This window comes from Xiphophorus hellerii, chromosome 13, assembly GCF_003331165.1.
Source record: "Xiphophorus hellerii strain 12219 chromosome 13, Xiphophorus_hellerii-4.1, whole genome shotgun sequence".
NCBI classification, from domain to species: domain Eukaryota; kingdom Metazoa; phylum Chordata; class Actinopteri; order Cyprinodontiformes; family Poeciliidae; genus Xiphophorus; species Xiphophorus hellerii.
The window spans coordinates 10,140,879-10,159,194 of NC_045684.1; the positions used below are offsets into that span (position 1 = coordinate 10,140,879).

At 38.6% G+C, this 18,316-nt stretch overlaps 2 protein-coding genes across 2 annotated transcripts; one reads left to right on the forward strand and one right to left on the reverse strand.

Moving 5' to 3' along the window:
* Window positions 1-6,452: 6,452 nt before the first annotated feature.
* Window positions 6,453-9,252, reverse strand: utp23 (UTP23 small subunit processome component). The gene is made up of 3 exons (XM_032581931.1): window positions 8,903-9,252; window positions 8,646-8,820; window positions 6,453-7,325 (listed from the first exon to the last, which is right to left on the reverse strand). The coding sequence occupies exons 1-3, from the start codon at window positions 9,088-9,090 to the stop codon at window positions 6,921-6,923; spliced, it is 768 nt and encodes a 255-aa protein (XP_032437822.1). The 5' UTR covers window positions 9,091-9,252; the 3' UTR covers window positions 6,453-6,920.
* An 872-nt stretch (window positions 9,253-10,124) lies between these two features.
* Window positions 10,125-17,895, forward strand: rnf5 (ring finger protein 5). Its single transcript, XM_032580685.1, has 6 exons — window positions 10,125-10,513; window positions 12,900-12,918; window positions 13,836-13,948; window positions 14,598-14,655; window positions 14,735-14,846; window positions 15,354-17,895. The coding sequence occupies exons 1-6, from the start codon at window positions 10,302-10,304 to the stop codon at window positions 15,476-15,478; spliced, it is 639 nt and encodes a 212-aa protein (XP_032436576.1). The 5' UTR covers window positions 10,125-10,301; the 3' UTR covers window positions 15,479-17,895.
* The last annotated feature ends 421 nt before the right edge of the window (window positions 17,896-18,316 follow it).

Consider the following 18,316-nt stretch of genomic DNA (forward strand, 5'->3'; position numbering starts at 1 on the left):
TGGCTTCTGTGGAGAGAAAAACAACTGAGAAAATAAAAGCTTTTGAAATAAATTATGTAGTACAAACAGAAAATGACAAACAGCAGAATAAATACAGACAAATCACAAATAAACCAGTCTAAGTCTTCTCACAATAGATGCTATAACCATGGTAACACTAAAATGATGTAAGAACACATTCTCAAAAAACAACCTGCGTTCAATTCTAACATTTAACACTGAAATTGGAAGACATTTTACACATCTAGCATAAATAAAACAAAATGAATTATGAAGTCTCTAAACAAAATTGTCCATTGAAAAAAAAAAACAAAAAAAAACAATGGCTAGATGAGGCCAAAATACCAGACTGAAGACTTATCCAGTTTTTAGTGGGGCGATGATGGGCGAGATCCGATGAAGGGCGAGATCCGATGAAGGGCGAGATCCGATGAAGGGCGAGATCCGATGAAGGGCGAAATCAAGATGATCCAGGAGGATTCCTGAAGGACAACAGGACAGAAGAACAGGACAACAGGACAGAAAGACAACGAGATGGGTGCAGGTTTAAGGTCAAACACCAACAACTCTGAAATCATCACTTTTCAAAAAGACAGATCTCTTAAATTACCTTCTTAGTCATCTTTATAATGGATTCCATACACATATTTGACTAAAGAATCCAAGTTTGGTTGGTTTGTTTTCACACCTTTACCAGTCGGGAGGGTTCGTATTCGCACAAACCCGACCGATGGGCAATTAGAGCCTTACCCGTCGGTAGGGTTCGTATTCGCACAAACCCGACCGAAGGGCAATTAGCGTCTTACCCGTCGGTAGGGTTCGTATTCGCACAAACCCGACCGAAGGGCAATTAGAGCCTTACCCGTCGGTAGGGTTCGTATTCGCACAAACCCGACCGAAGGGCAATTAGAGCCTTACCCGTCGGTAGGGTTCGTTTTCGCACAAACCCGACCGAAGGGCAATTAGAGCCTTACCCGTCGGTAGGGTTCGTATTCGCACAAACCCGACCGAAGGGCAATTAGAGCCTTACCCGTCGGTAGGGTTCGTATTCGCACAAACCCGACCGAAGGGCAATTAGCGCCTTGCCCGTCGGTAGGGTTCGTTTTCACACAAACCCAATCGAACTGTGTGTGAAAACAAACACCGCTGAAACACCAAACACACAAGAGTAACCAAAAGGATCTTTGTTACCCGTTTGTAACCAAGATCAAAACTCCTACATTTCAAATAACCTACCGTGTTTTCTTGTGTGGAGCAATGTGCATGAAATGGAACAACCTCTTCGTTGTACTTGTTTGTTACTCAATTCCTTGAACTCATCCGATGACTTCGTAGCCTTGAGGAGTGGCTACCGGAAGTAGCAAAACACATTTCTTGCAGTTGTATTCAAACTCCTACCATTCACAGTCCGAGGCCATTTGGTGTCTTTAGAGTCGTCGTTAAATCTTTAAAAAAACTGTTGATCGGCTTCCATATCTTCCCAGTCCATATACCATCTCCATATACCACAGCTTCCGGGTCCATATACCACAGCTTCCGGGTCCATATACCACAGCTTCCCAGTCCATATACCATGTGGTGTTGACAAGGCCTTAAATTCTCTACCATGAGCTCAAAACTATCATTCACCACCATAGACACTGAGGATGCAGGTGGTGACAGGGGAGAAAAAACTTCCCTTGAACAAGAAGACTTCCCAAAAAGAAAAAAAAACTGCAGCTATCAAACATTGATTAAAAGTTATGTAAGCTGAAGCAGACTCATACTGAAGATGTATGCCGTAACAGCAGATAGGAAAAACTTCCCTTTAACAGGAAGACTTTCCAAAAAAAAATTAAAAAGTGAACAATGCACCAAGTAAGAAAGCTTAAACAATGCCTCCTACTGAGGATCCACATGATAAGACTTTCCAAAAAGACTTCCCTTTGACAAGAATACTTTCAAAATAAGGTTAATACTGCACCAATTATTTAAATTGGTTAAAAGTTAAGCTACAGCAATGAATTGTACTGAGGATCCCATCTGGTGACAGTGAAGAGGAAAAACTTCCCTTTAACAGGAAGACTTTCCAAAAGAAGTTAACACTGCACCAATTTAAATTTGTCAAGTTATATAAGTAAGATTAGGCAATGCCTCATAATGAACATGCATGCTGTGACAGTAGAAAGGAAAAGCTTCCCTTTAACAGGAAGACTTTCCAAAAAATAAAAAAATGAAAATAAAAACCGGTTATCAAACATTGGCTAAAAGTTATGTAAGCTTAAGCAATGCCTCATGTTGAGGATACATGTGGTGACGGTGGAGAGGAAAACTTCCCTTTAACAGGAAGACTTTCCAAAAATAAAAACTTCCCTTTAACAGGAAGACTTCCAGAAAAACTAACACTGCACCTATTAAGTAAATTAGTTATAAATAAGCGTAAGCAGTGCCTCCTACTGAGAATCCATGTAGTAAGAATGGAAAAACTGCCCTCTAACAGGAAGACTTTCCAAAAATAAGGTTGACATAATTATTTAAATTGGTTAATAGTTAAGCTAAAGCAATGACTTGTACTGAATTTCCACCTGGTGACAGAGGAGAGGAAAGACATCCCTTTAACAGGAAGACTTTCCCCAAAAAAATAGCACTGCACCAATTACATAAATTCATTATAAATAAGCTTAAGCAATATCTCCTACAGAGGATCCACATGGTAACAAGAAAGGAAAACCTTCCCTTTAACAGGAAGACTTTCCAAAATAAGGTCGACACTAGATCAGTTATTTAAATTGGTTAATAGTTAAGCTAAAGCAATGACTTGTACTGAATATCCATCTGGTGACAGTGGAGAGAAAAGACATCCCTTTAACAGGAAGACCTTCCAAAAAAATAATAATAATAATAATAATTAAACACTGCACCAATTATTTAAATTCATTAAAAGTCAAGTAAGCTTAATCAAGGCCTCCTACTGAGGATGCCTTGCTGTGGTGACTGTGGAGAAAAAAAGCTTCCCTTTAACAGGAAGATTTTCCAAAATGAGGCTAATACTGCACCAATTATTTTAATTGGTTAACAGTTAAATAAGCTAAATCAATGCCTCATATTTAGGATGCATGTAGTGACAGTGGAGAGGATAAACTTCCCTTTAACAGGAAGAACCCTCCAGCAGAACCAGAAGTTGGCTCTGTATGAAAGGCCATCTGTCACTACCCCCGGGGGATTTGAAAGGACAGAATGAAGAGAGAGACAGAAAAAGAAAAAGAGCTGCTCCAGGAGTGTTTCTATAGGAGAAAGGGGAGTTAGTTGTAGTAGAAGCTCCTGTGGTGGCTTCATCTGAGAAAAAAAAAGTTACTTGGGGAAAAAAAATAAAAAACAGGTCAGCAGTTGCTTAGTCTAGGAGAGAAAATGGGTTAAAAACAAACACTGAAGGACGGGTCCCAGTAGATCCTCTCCGGAAGGAAAACATGGAGGTCAGCTGAAAACCTGTAAATAAAAGGTGGTGGATTACAGTGTGAACATTACCTCTGTGACCTCCGGCCTGCAGCTCCAGGAGGTCTCTCCGTTGTCATCCAGAAGAAATGAAATCCCACGACGAAATTGCACGAGGCGCAAAAATTAATCGGTTTTCACGTTTAAATTGAACGTAAATTAAATTTGTTTGAGTTGCTGAATTATTAAAGTATGGACCCTAAATTTCAAATAGTAAATGTATGCATGTTGAAAGGTAAAGACCTAATCTTCACTCAAAAAACATATTTGATATTCATTGGAAAGATAAATCTCTTAATCCAGCTATACTAATGTGAACATAGCCACATTATATTTGTACTAAGTAGGTATGTTATCAAGGTTTATTATAGAGCTATTTAGAAACCCTAAGCTGAAATCGCTTCCTACGGCCTCTCTTTCACATCACAACTGACTTTAAGCCAGGAACTTCAGATTCTAGATATCAGCAACTGTTTCAAACACTTAAAAACCTAAAGACAGAAGGATTTACAACAGCAGAATCCTTCTTAGCTATTGACTCTCAGCAGAGAATCAAACCAAACCAGCACACCAAGAGGCCTAGCGTTGGCCTTCAACAGCGTTAGCATCAGCAGCGTAGCAAAACCCGCAACAGCTCCTACCCTGAGTTGTCTTCTGGACCCGCCATTGGAACAGTTCTTTGACTTAACAAACCTTTGATGGGTTGGGCGGATCCGCCAGGCACCTTGTAGCGATTCCTCAGCTTGACGGAAGCGATCCTCAGCTTGATTGAAGGGAATCCTCAGCTTGATTGAAGGGAATCCTCAGCTTGATTGAAGGGGATCCTCAGCTTGATTGAAGGGGATCCTCAGCTTGATTGTAGTACATCCACAATCGATCAACTGCTCACTCCAGACGCCATTATATCGCCTCAGGTGTTTCAGGGACGCCAGCAACCAAACAAACCGCCGCTGAGAGGCCGTGGTCGGGTCTCTCCTTGTGTGCTGCTCTGTTTAGACACAAAAAAATAACTTCACTAACGTCATTGGTGGAAAAAGACAAACAACTTAGAATAAAGGTTTCCGAAAAATAACTTACCGAATAACCAACGCAGCGATTTCAAACGCGGCTCTCCCGCGGCCTACTCGCCATCACTGAGGCCTACTCGTAGGTCAAGTACACGACGCCAAACTAGGCCTCGATAAACACCGACACGATTTCAGTTGGATCCGTAAAAGTTTCAGTCACAACGCTGGGCGTCCTCTCTGATTCCGTGTTAGGAAATCAGAAAATATTCTTTTTCATCCAGGTCCCAAAGTTCATGAGTGTCAGACCGACAGCTCCGCGTCTCCCTGCGGCCCGGTGCTAGCCGCAACTTTCATCTAAACGCTCACGTAGAAGCGGCGTCATATTTTTATCCATCATGGCGCATGCGCGTCACACTCATTAACGTAACAAAAATGGCGCCATTTGCCACTGTTGCGAGATTTGACATTTTCCACTCCAGACCTGTGAAACCTGCAAAGAAACAGTACGAATCTAAACCTCTAATAAAACTCAGGTTAATAGCACTATATGTTTTATTGGTAATCTACCATAACATATTTTTAGAATTTAGAGAAACAGCAAAATTAGATTTTTATTTTTTTATAATGTAGGACTGAAGAATTTTCTTTTAAGTTTTCAAGATGTACATTTTTCTAAGGACAAACTAATACAGTTTTAGAAAAATTTAGAGAAAGTGTAAAAATTTATTTATCCATAATTTTAACCCTAAAACTATATGAGGGATAAACTTGCTTTTTATATTTTCAAAGCTTAATACCAAACTGCTGCTCCAGTATGTCCTGACTCTTATGGAGAGTGAAGAGTGTCAAATGACAACAAATAACTCATGTTATAATTATTTAAGTGTGCCATTAATTTATTAAAACTCTTCACTCTCCATAGATCTGTGTTGATCCTTCTTTAAATAATATAGGTTTGTTCATAAATGACTTATTTAATGTCTACAATAAAGTTTTGTAAAATAAATTTTCTTTATCTTTGATTAATTTATGCAAATATAAGTAAACAGATCTTAATTAAATGTTCAGCTTGGATTTAATTTAAATGTAAATCATGAACTTCTTGTCGTTTTGATGTTTCTGAACTAAATAAACTTTATTTACTGGTCAGAATCCAGAGCTATGCAGATCAATACTTGAACTGTGATCTGAACAGAAACAGAGACGCATGGCTTTCAGCGAAACCACCAGTCAGATCCACTTTTCTGTCTAAAGATCATCTGGTTTCAACCATATTTATTATCTTTCAAGTCCCTTACTTTACTATGAACCATTTACTTAAAGAAAGTTGTAAAATTACAAAATAAAAACAGAATTTTCCTCCACTTTTCAATTTTCTCTAATGTGTTTTGAAAAAAAAAATCGACTTAAAATAGCAGTAAAGCTGAACTGATAATGTGCAGTGGTTGCATAAAACAACATAGTGATCAAATTGTGTATTAACAAGACAACAGCTCAGTGCAGCTCTGTTGAACTTTCTGTCAGCTGTTATCCTGAATTATGTCACAGCGTCATGGCGGCACAGTGCTTCCCATAGGGGGAAAAAAATCATAGCAGTCTCTCAGCCCTTTGAACAATACAGAATATAAGCAAGCAAAGAGCTTATTTATTATATTTTTATACCATTATAAACCACAAATAGTGTTAAAATGTAAATTGTCTGTGTATAACTAATGTCAGATACTTTCTACATAACACTAAAACAACTATGGTTGGGTTTAATTCTCTTTCATGCTCAGTTTTTAGTGTAAAACAGTTCAGGACCCATCCTCCCCCTTGTGGATTTAAATAATCCCCCCACTCCTTTCAGAGCCTGAGATTTATTGCTGGTGTGTTTTTCAGAGAAGAAAACATTTAAGACCCATTACTTGAGAGCAGTAAACTGTCATGTAACAGAAGCCTGTTTTCTGATTGCTGGTACAATACAAACACAAGTTACAGAATTACACGTTTAATTTATGGTTGAGTTGGCAAAATTACATTTACTTTGGCCCTCAAGTCTGTTCGACTTGATTTTGGCCCATGTGACAAAAGTTTGGACACTCCTCTATGCAAATTGTCTCAATACAAACATCGTATTTGGCCTGTTGTGAGGAACTCCACTGCTCTCAGCGCTGACCCTTCATGTCTATTTTTATTCATGCAACATGCAAAATCTAACAGAGGTGATGATTGTCCTGGAGGAAAAAGAAACAATCCTGGTAATCCTTGATGATTTATCAGAATTAATATTTTCATTGTAATCTTTAGGAACACTATTGCAATTTTTATGTTTTTCCTGATATCCTACAACCCAAAAGGAGATCAAGAAAGTCTGGTTCCTTCTAAAGAATGGAGAGTCTGTTAAAACTGTTGCTCATTGTGTAAGAAACTAAAAGCATGAGTCTTTGTCTCTCTGTCCCACTACGTACTAATAACTACAGGAGCATCCATGTTGTCTCCTTCTGCCGCTTTTCTTCTCTTGTGTCGACTTCTTTTCTTCTTCTCTCCTGGTTCCGTCTTCTTCAGCGCCGGAGTCGCCACACCTTTCTTCTTCTTCTTCTTCAGGCAGCTCAGAGGGTTGGGGTTGCTCTGTTTCCTCTTCCTCTTCTTCCCGCGCCTCTCCCCGTCTTTCTGGCTGATGCCCTGCTCCTCCTTCAGGCTGCGGATGCTCTGCTGCTGGGCCGAGGTCACCAGCTCCCCCAGCTGAACGGTCTGGACGTGGTCCAGGGACGCCTGGCTGGGCTTGTCCAGCACGATGGTGTTGAGGATGATGTAGAGCAGAGGGACACCTGGGATCTTTTTGAGTCCATCAGTTACTGCACGGTCCTGCACAGAAATGGACAACAGATTTTGCTATATGCAAAATAAAGTCCTAAAAAAGCCTAAATTGGAAAACAATTTATAATTTTCCTTCCATTTGACAGCAATTTTTCTATCCAAGAGCCTTTTGTGTCATCAGTCCGGCTAAATAAAACTGATTAAAAGCCTCAGACATTACATGAAATTGTGAAAAAAGATCACTTATAATTTTTGATATATATATATATATATATAAATATGTGTGTATATTGTTGAGACGCTTATCAAGGACACGCACACACAGTTTGTTACACACATGGAATTCTTCACTTTTACACAAAGGCCTTTGTAGAAATAGCAACTTAGCTGACGTACGACACCAGGCAACCACTGGGCGTGTTTTAGATATAACCAATGATTCTTCCGTTTTTGATCAGATGCTGTGTAAATTTGGTCATATTCATTTTACAACAAATTAGCCTGTAAGGGTAAGCGTCTCTTTCTTTTCTAGCGCTAAAAAAGAAATAAAAAAAGTAAACTCTGGTTATTCTGTGTTGGCTGATTTCCTGTTCGTGCGCTCACACATTTTTGGTCTGTCGAGTTTAAATCACAACAATATACATATATATATATACTGTAGGAAATTCATTGTCATTAAAAAAACAAAACAGCAGTTGTTTTTTTTTTTACAAAGATTGTAGACATTTGTGAGAAAATGTAGTTTGAGAGTCATTCAGTAGTTTAAATTAAAATTAAACAGTTCAAATGTGCATTTTTCTTAATCATATATATTTAAAAATATGACTTGGTTGTATTTAAATACCGTTGATATGCATATAGAGTACATACAGAGTGAGCAGAGTTGGGTAATAACTAGTAACATTTACTCAATTGAGTAAGTTTTTGGAAAAAAAAAACTTTTAGGTGTATCTTTATTGTTTTTTATCTTTTTCTTGAGTAATTTTATTATGAAGTATCTCTACTCTTACTTGAGTAAAATTTCTGGATCTACTCACTGAATGAAAAACAATCACCAGACACAGGCACACCTGCAGTTTTTGTTAAAGCTCCATACGTTTTAAAACGAAAGAAACTAATTTGGAAACTAATTTACATCAATTATTGTCATTTTGGTCCTTAAATTACCAAAATTGCCACTCAGTCTGATTACATTTCATCAGTTACTCAGTGTTTGAGCAGACTTTTTAACAAATACTTTGTTTATCCTGACTTGAGTCATTTTCTGAATGGCTACATTTTACTTGAGTAAAAATATGCTGAAGTAGCCCTGCGTTTACTTGAGTATTATTGCTGTGTACTTTCCCCACCTCCGATGTGAGTGCGTACCTGCGTGGCAACAAAGTAGTGGTGTGGGTTCGTCTCCTCCAGCATTGACAGCAGACACTCAGACGCTGGGACTGGGTTTTTCAGATGTGCACATTTCCTGACCTGAAACCTCTGCAGGATGATTTTAGCTCCATAAAGCTGCTTCCCAAGAGTCCCAAGTTCCTTCAAAGCACAGCTACGGATAAGACAAACGCGTAAGCACGCAAGACAAAATGGATCAACATGAACGCTGCCCGCAAACAAATAAAGGTTTTCACCTTGTGCTGCAGAGCTGGACTTCTCCCATCAGATACTTGGGCATCTGCTCCTTGATCTGGATCTTGTTCTTCAGCGCCGCCTGGCAGAAAGTTCCGTCAATGAGGATCTGAAAAGGCTCCCTGAAGCTGAAGTTGTATTTGTAAAAGCTGATCGTTTTCTTAGCTTGTTTCTGTCTTTTGATCTTCATGTTGGATCGTTTATCGCTGGAGCTTTACGGGTTCAAAAATTAACCCCACTTTTAGTTTGCTTTAGCGGCGACCGCACATATTTACAACCAGAACCAGCGTGGACACTTGCGGAGAACGCAACACGCCTGGGTGCATACCTTTTACGAGTCCGACTAGAAATGATGAAGCGAGAAAAGTTCCGGTTTTGTGCGACATTCTGTTCCCGCTGTGTGTGGAGCGCACACTGCAGCTGCGATTTCTCGGTAAAACGATTCACATAATAAATAAATAAATAGATAAATAAATAAATAAATAAATAAATAAATAAATAAATAAATAAATAAATAAATAAATAAATAAATAAATAGATAGATAAATAAATAAATAAAGCTAGATATTAAGGAGTTTCTGAAAAAATAATTAGTTCCCATGTTATGGAGGGGGAATATATTATTTCAAGCTAAAATATTTGGTTCCCCACACGTAAATTTAGCAATTAAACAGCAAATGTTTCTACTGTTGATCACGTTATACTTCGACCATTATTTTAGAAAGCCGGGGATTTGAAAATTGCGGCTCAGGGGTGTGTCATTTTTATTTATTTAAATTATTATTGCGTGAAAATGATACAATCATGTACAGAACAGTGGGTCGTGAAATAATAGAATACATAGTTCACAAATAGAAATAAGGCAGTAGTGCAAGTAATAGAGATAATAATTTTAAGGCTTCAAGAGGCTTCATCTGTGGGATTGGGTGAGGTGCGTAAGGTTTCTGCATAATGTAGTAATTCGCTTTAAAACAGATTAAGCAGAGACTTCCTGACAGAAAATTTGCATTTTTGAATATAAAATTCAGCTAGAAATAATATTATGTTAATTACATAAAAAGTTGTTGTTTTTAGAGGAGCAGGCATTGTAGAAACCAAAAAATACATCTGAGTCCTAAAGCGAAAAACTACAGAAGATATTAGACTGAATATTCCAAACAGGGGGTGTGTCTGAGCGTCATTACGTAAATAAGCGACGCATGGTTAGCCCCGCCCCCTGTGCGTTCCTTCCGGAAACAGACGCCCTGATGAAGGTAGCAGTGAGGTAGCGGCTGCGGATCCACACGGTTCATGGTCGGCAGCCACCTCTGACTCGTAGCTCACTTCGGCTCGAGTCGGGAACCCCGCTGGAGTCGGTTTGGCTCGGTGCTTTCATTTCTCTTTAGCTCGGCGGCTAACATCATGGCGGCCACGGATCCACGTTTCTCGAGTAACGGCGGGCCGAACAGCAGAGGAGGGTTCCCTGCGGGGGAGAGCAGCAGCGACCGCGACGGCCCGGGCGGCAGCAGCGGCGGCGGCGCGGAGAGCGAGCGTGATCGGGCCACCTTCGAGTGCAACATCTGCTTGGACACTGCCAGGGACGCGGTCATCAGTATGTGCGGCCACTTGTTCTGGTAGGAGTCGGTGGTTTGTTGTTGTTTGGGAGTAGTTTGGCCGTTTGCGCGGCCTCCGTAACCCGTAGTCTGTGTGGCTGCTAGCGGCGGAGTCACGCCCCATTATGGCCCGTTTTATCAGCTTGTTGTCTGACTGCTGCCAACATGGCTTACGAGTTTTGTTGTTGTTAGTTTTGATTTAAACTCATCTTTTTCCTGAGAAGCGTTTTAAATACCCATTCCAGTGCTGCTTGATTAGCATATTTACAGCGTTAACGTGATCAGCTTTGAAGGGAAGTGGTTTAGACTCATCATATGATCTGATTAGGACCGAAAATGTTCATCAAAAGCTGGTTTTTGCGTTTAAGAAAAAAAATTTATCCTTTGAAAAAAGAAAAATATTGTAATAATTTCACTAATTTGGATTATATGTAGTTTTGAAGGTGATAAAATGCATTAAACGAGAAAAAAAAGTTTAATAAAAAATCCGTTTTGTTAATGGTTAATGAAATTCCTGAAGACTTCTAAAATAAAAATGAATGATAAATGGTAAATGTCTGCTTTCATAGCTAAAGATTAAAAGTAAATCATTACAATCTACAGAGTTAAAGACGCATTACATAAGCCCAAGTTCCTGCATTAATCAGCTGCAATGTTCTTATAAAATCAACATATTTTTGCTCTATAACTGTTAGTGCTTAAAATAAACTAGTCAAAGTCTTTTTCACCTTGAAAAGCTTTCTTTCCAGCACTTTCTCTTATCTGAGGTTAGGCTAATGTTGCGCAAGATGCAACCTTCGAACCATGTGTTTGAAATGGAAACAGCTCAGTGATGTGTTTCCCATTCATGCGCGGCGCCTGTTAAAGCTGAGGGGAGATTACGGCCCAGGAGCAGATCTGGGTTCGCTCCAATGGCACCATAATCCCAGGAAGAAGAAAAAAGTCACGTTCCTCCACCTGGATACCAGCAGGAGGTTGTGGCTCTATATTTAAAGTGACCAAGCTTTTCAGATTCACTTTCCAGGTGTTGTCTCCTCTAAAAGTGCTTTGCTCAACAGAAAAATCTGTTTCAGGGTTAAAAGGTTGAACTGAGGCCCAGACTTAATCACAAATATTGACCTGGAGGACAAAGAGTCTGAAGCTAATATGAATCTTATCATTTTTAAAACAAAATTTCGACTCAATCTTTAGTTAAGCATCGATAATAATAGTAATAATAATAAAAGAGTAGTAACGTGGTTCATTTTTCTCATTTTTTGCTTAAAGATCAGTGACTGAGTGAGACGTATATTTAGTGTAACATTTACAGTAACTTGTGTGTTTTTGCACCGCTGTGCGTTGTGTTTGGTGCTGATGTAATGTAGTTGCCATGTTGCTTTAATCCCCTCTGCTCTTGGAAGTCGAACTTAATGTGATGAAACTGTGATGAAACTCATCAGCCTGCAGAACCGCCGGGGTCAGCTCACCTGCTGCAACGCCAAACTGACGTTGCATTAGTGCAGCAAACTGCGTCGCCGCGGTGTTAATTAGAGTCAGGAGCGTTGGGTTTTAATAAACGCAGATACGACTAACGAAGGAGCAGATCAGTTCAGCAGTTCTGCTGTTTTTGTTTGAGCTTCAAATCCTTCAAATGTTTTCCTAAACTGAATCAAGTTACAGCTGGTTGCCAAATAAACACAGCTGGTTTCTGTTATTGTAGCTAGAGATGTAGCACATCAGCATCTCTATTATGCTATTATGTTAGAAAAACTTGATTATTTCACTGTGAATATACACCACTGTGCAACAGTTTGGCTCCTCTTTCATATATTTAAATATTAACAAAAAAAACGTTGCATTTGAGAAGCAGCTGCTCATCTCTTTAGCTTCTAAAAAGGAAGAGAAGGGCCACTAATTTCTGCAAGTAGAACACAAAATAAAGCATTTTTCTCACCTCACATAGTGTCTTATAATTATCAATACATTTTTATGTCTGTATTTAAAGTCCTGGGGACATTTTTGGCCCTTAAATGACTTTGTTTCCAGACTAAAAGTCAAGAATTGTAAAGAGTTTGGCCACCGAAATAGAAAACAATTAATGACCCAAACAATTTAGTTTTTTTTTTTTTTTTAATAAGACAACTGTCTAAGGCACGATCTTCAATTATATACATATTTGATGAAAGTTTTATTTATTGTTGAGCAGGAAAAAGCAGGTCAGGATATCCCCACTAAACCAAACAGGCAGCAGGAACGACTTTAATAAAACGCATCTATTCTGCAGGTTCTTTTCCTAGCAGACTCTCCTCATCGCCTCTAATCTGACGCTTACCGTGAATTTCCTACAGGAATGTTGATCTGAGCATTTAAAGAAAAAGACATTCTTGTTTGAGTGTGAACTAATCTTTGTTTATTTTTGCCTCTGCAGCTGGCCCTGCCTTCATCAAGTAAGTACCGGCTTTGTTAAATCTGACTTTTTAATGGCGTGGTTTTGTGGAAAAATCCCAAAGACTGAAATCCAAGTGAAGAAAGGTGCTATAAGAATCTAATATATTGTAATATTTTATCCTCTAAAGTAACTGCTACCTATAAATTCCAATTGAAGTTCAATTGTACAAAAACTGCTATCCATAAAATCTTTAACTATCCCTTGATTTGACTAAATAAAAACAATATTTTAATTGAAATCTGCACATTTTCCTGACATTTAACTCGATTAATTCATTAAAGGATAAATGTTCAACATGTTTGATGTGTTCAAGGATCAAAGAAGGTGGGAGTTTTCAGGTTTACTAAATGAATAGAAAATACCAGCACTGAATGGAAAACTGTCCTACTTCAATCAAAAGCAACACCAGCAGCATCACCCACTAACAAAACAAATTAACTTTTCCATAGTAGTTTATAAAATGGCTTGAGTCTGATGAACATCAAGGAGGCAAAATGAAAACAGTCCACATGCGTTTTAATCAACAATACGACTCATAGGGCTAAAACAATTAACCATGATTAATACCATAATGTTTAATTATTGGATGAACAAACTTATGTGTGATTTAAATGGCATGACTTATTTAATGGAAATATCACTGTTGCAAAATTGTTTTGCACTCATTTGTAACAGAAACGCAGCTGTTGAGTCGTCTTTGTTCAGTTGCAGCGTTCACACTGAAGAGTGGTAGTAAAAAACAGCAGGATCAGTAATAAGAAAAAAAAAAATCAGCTGATTTCTCGTTGGATTTCAAATAGATTTAAATGTAGCTGCAAGACACATTTCAGAAAATGTTTTTAAGTTTTCTGCTGTCCTCTGCCAAATTGTCTCTTTTAAACGATGCGTCTTTTATTTCTTCTTCTTTGGGTTCAGTGGTTGGAGACGCGGCCCAGCAGGCAACAGTGTCCCGTCTGCAAGGCGGGCATTAGCAGGGAGAAAGTCATCCCGCTGTACGGCAGAGGGAGCTCCAGCCAGGAGGACCCCAGGTATGCCTCCGGTCCGGTCCGGTCCGGTCCGGTCCGTGTTCGGTTCTGATCAGAACCGCTGTGAGAGCGCATTTTGGCTACGTTCACACTGCAGGCTTTAATGCTCAATTCCGTTTTGACCTTTTGTTTTGTGGTCGTTCACATTTCCAAAATATACGGTGTGAGACTTGTATGTGATCTCCTAATAGCGAACAACCTGAAAGTGTCCCGCATGCGCAGTAACGTCACACGTAGAGAGCGTGCTCGGTGTTTTGACAAGAGCCATGAAGAAGAAGAAGAAGTGCTCGGTGTTTGCGGAAGTAAATATAGATGCTAATGTGTAGTGTACCTCGTGATTTTACCGTTTTTATCCAACCGGAATCAGCACATTAACAACTTAATCCTCATTATAGTCCGCTATGGCCGTTGTTTTTCTATTTGCAGACGCAGAATAGTGACGTTTTGTCGAGTATCAATGACGTTCAGGTCGAATTAATGCGACCTGGCCGTTCAGACTCCGGTCAGATTTAGGACCCGCATATCCAGGTGGCCTGGGTCACATTGTAAAAAATCCGATCTGCGTTGTTCAGACTGTGATAAAATGTCGCATGGAGGAGGAAAAAATGGATTTAGGTCACTTCCGGCAAAATGTTGCTTTTGTTCTGCTCAGGTTGAAAACTCCGCCTCGGCCTCAGGGACAGAGAACCGAGCCTGAAAGCAGAGGAGGGGTGAGACGCTATTTCTTTAGCAGATCATTTCCCCTAAAAACGTGATAACTTGACCAACGGGTTTCCTGTCTGCGCCCAGATGTTCCCCGGTTTTGGAGAAACGGGCTTCCACATGTCTTTCGGGATCGGAGCGTTCCCCTTCGGCTTTTTCACCACAGTCTTCAACGCCAACGACCCCTTCCACAGAGCAGGTAGACCACCAAACACGAATCAAAATAATCAGTTTACACTTTATCTGTATGTTTCTCATCAGAAATTAAGTTATTGGATTTATTAAAAAAATAATCCAAAGATGTAAATATTACACTAAGGTCATATGATCAGAATAGAGGGGGGAAGTGTAAGTTTTTTTTCTTTTGAATGTCTAGAAATAAATCAAACATAACCCCGGTTTTTGAAAAGAAATTTTGTTTAGAGACTTGAGTGTCCATTTTATCTGTTGTTTTGGTTGGGTAATTAAAATACATTCCAGTTCCAGTATTAAATGTTTGTTAGAAATTAAAAGTTTGATTCTTTTTTTTGGGAGGATGAGCATGCATTATTTTGGTCTAACTGCACTAATTCTGTTGGTCAGCTGCACAAAATCCCAATAAAGCACATTAAGGTTTGTGGTTAATAAAGGTGCAAGGCACTGATTATGCATAAATGTAAAGTTATAATGCGACAAAGCTTCTTTATAATCTCCCGTCTCTGTTCAGACCAGTATGTAGGGGATCACCAAGCCAACGGTAACCTTAACAACGGCAACAACAACAACAACTGGCAGGACTCCCTCTTCCTGTTCGTCGCCATCATCTTCTTCTTCTGGCTACTGAGCGTCTGATGACGACGACAATATAAAAACAAAAACAAGACTGGAGACACTAGCGCACTCACACACACACACACACACGTGATTTTCATTATGTAACCTGAGAAAAAGCTGCTGAGAGTCAAGAAATACAGGTTTTCTCCTCCACTCTGCCCCTGACACACACACTGACACACACCTGCTGTGTTAACACTGTAAAAACACAAAATCTTACCAAGTATTTCTGGTCCACTTTTTAATGCTAACATATTTATACACTTGAAATAAGACGCAACTAACAAGTAACCTTTTTTGCACAACACAAGATCTTGTTTTAAGTGAATACTTTCTTAATATTTATGAAAAAGTGCAACTTCCTCTGTCAGATTACTTCACTTATAAACTGGAAAATGTCTTAAGTGAAATAATCTCCCTGTGAAAATTGTTCTTTTTTTAATATTTAGGAATTGACATAAAACAAGCTCCCATTCCTTCCTAAAAAGTTACTTTAACTTAGTTTTGTCTTATTTAAAGTGTACTGAGATATTTGCTGTATACACTAGACTATAAATACTTGGTAATATTTTGTGTTTTTGCAGTGAATGTTGTTTGTTTATGCAACAAAATAAATCACAATCCAGAGCAGGAGTCAGCAACTTTGCTCTTTTTTTTCTTTTTTTTTTAACTTTGCTCTTTACCATTTCTGGTCGAAGCAAGAGCCACAGGTTGCTGACCTCTGACCTCCAATAATCTAGGGCCACCTCTGTAGTTGTCAGCACAGAGTTTAGTGACAGTATTAAATGTTTTTAGCAAATGGAGCAGAAACAGCCAGGATGGGTAAACCTTCCTCCTGGTTTCTATATTCAGTATCCGTAAAGGTGGAAGAAACGGCAGTCGGTTTATTTATGTTTGTCTTAAACTGCCATTACACTGTGAGGTCACCTGTGGACGGAGCTGTCCTTAACGTCTGGTGTCTTTTTGTTTTTTTCTGTGTGGGGGGTTTTTTTTCCCCAGAATGCAACACAATTTTATTTCAGAACGGATCCATTGAAATCTTAAAGGTGCCACCCACTCATAGGACTTTTGCAGAATAGATGAGTTCTTTGGACTTTTCCCCCTGCAACAGAGCGATTATGAAACACTTATGTCACAGTTGACTTGTTTTGTTTTACCTGTGTGTGTGCATACATAATATATTTGTATATATGAATATTGTAAATGCTGTTTCTGTGTTTCTGACACGGGGAGCTACAGACGATTGCTGAGACGTGAAAGTTTTATGATTCTGTTTCTCATTAAAGCAAAGAAACAGGCCTTCCCTATTGATGTGAATGATAAGTGAAGTTTCCCTTTTTCCTGGACAAATAACTGACCAAATGTGTGAAAAAGAAAAATAATAAAAAATAACCCCAATCGTTATAATGATCAATTTTTTCCAGCCAATACCAATCTGATTTCTTTTTAAAGGTGCTTCAAGTTTCATTTTTCTTTTTTAAATTTAAATTAAATTTTTTTTTTACCCCACAGGGAAATTAAATAATCTTAGGTAATGATTTTGAACATGACAATAAAGAAGCAGAATATTATCTTCACTTATGAATAAAATCTTACCAATTATCTTTGGTCCAGTTTCTGGAGTAAGTAGTTTGGTATGTTTGAAATGTAACTTAACTTTCAAGTAACATCTCAGCAAGATATGAGTTTGTTTTCAGTCAATAATTTATTAATATTGATTTTAAAAACAGTTCTAGTTTCACTGGCAAATTATTTCACTCATTACAAGATATTTCCATCTGTTATAAGTTTAATAATCAGCCAGTGGAGCCTGTTCACTGTGTTGAGTCAAAATTGCACTGCTACCTAGCAACCCCAGCAGAGCCCTGCCCGTTGCCTAGCAACCCAAGGGGAGTACCACGACGCTCCTGCTTCAAACAAACGATTTTGCTAAAGTTACTTGTAAGGTTTTGTCATATTTCAAGTGTACTAAGATATTTGAACTAGAAACTAGACAATCTTGGTAAGATTTTGTGTTTTTGCAGTGTAAACCTTTGTCTGACTTTAATTAAACTCAAAAAAGTCAGAGTTCTGAGTTTTAGTGCACTTAATAGTATTAGTATTTGACCTGCTGATTAAGGGAATGAATTGGCCAACCTGATGGTGCGTCTCTAGTTGCAGTTTTCTAACCTGTTGGATCTGGAGATTGTGTCTAAACTATAAATCAAGTCTTCTATGTTCCCATCAGGGTCAGGACAGAAACTGAAGGTCATCTGAAGGACAGGCTGTCCGCCGCCACCGGGGCTCGTTCTTGTCTTACGTATTTGTCTGTCGGAGCGACTCTTTGTACTGAGGGGCTAATGTGACACTAAAACAGGTGACTGAGGTCCCAATGCAAATGGAGACTGTTGTGGAAAAACCAAATGTTCTTGGAGATTAAAGTTGATTAAAATGTTTGGTTCGTGTCTGATTTAAGAGAAAAACTTGACTTTTTCAACAGGACTTTAAACAATGAAACACTTTTGTTTTGTCATTTATATTTTCTGTGGATACAACTACATTTTAATTTTATTGAATATTCTGATGATTAATTGCATATTAAAAAAAAGGTCAAATTTTGCAGAATTTTTATTTAACTACTCAACCCTGTTTATCCAATATTAGAAATACATGAAGACAATTGAATAAAAAAAACATTATATTGCATAAAATGTAATAACATAACATTCCTTTAGTGTGTGCTTGATCATTTGTAGCAAAGGATGAATCTATAACTGAAAAAATGCTAAATATGAAAAGCTCAGCCTTTTCTGTTTAGAGCTAATTGATTATTTTCTGCATTAAACAATTAATAACTGGACAGCAACAGATGATTAA

Excerpts from the sequence above, each read along its gene's own strand:
- utp23 (XM_032581931.1), bottom strand. The coding sequence starts at position 9,090 with ATGAAGATCAAAAGACAGAAACAAGCTAAGAAAACGATCAGCTTTTAC. Across the intron at positions 8,821-8,902 it reads GTCCAGCTCTGCAGCACAAG|CTGTGCTTTGAAGGAACTTG; the intron begins GTGAAAACCTTT and ends TCTTATCCGTAG. Across the intron at positions 7,326-8,645 it reads ACTACTTTGTTGCCACGCAG|GACCGTGCAGTAACTGATGG; the intron begins GTACGCACTCAC and ends ATTTCTGTGCAG.
- rnf5 (XM_032580685.1), top strand. The coding sequence starts at position 10,302 with ATGGCGGCCACGGATCCACGTTTCTCGAGTAACGGCGGGCCGAACAGC. Across the intron at positions 13,949-14,597 it reads TCCAGCCAGGAGGACCCCAG|GTTGAAAACTCCGCCTCGGC; the intron begins GTATGCCTCCGG and ends TGTTCTGCTCAG. Across the intron at positions 14,847-15,353 it reads CGACCCCTTCCACAGAGCAG|ACCAGTATGTAGGGGATCAC; the intron begins GTAGACCACCAA and ends GTCTCTGTTCAG.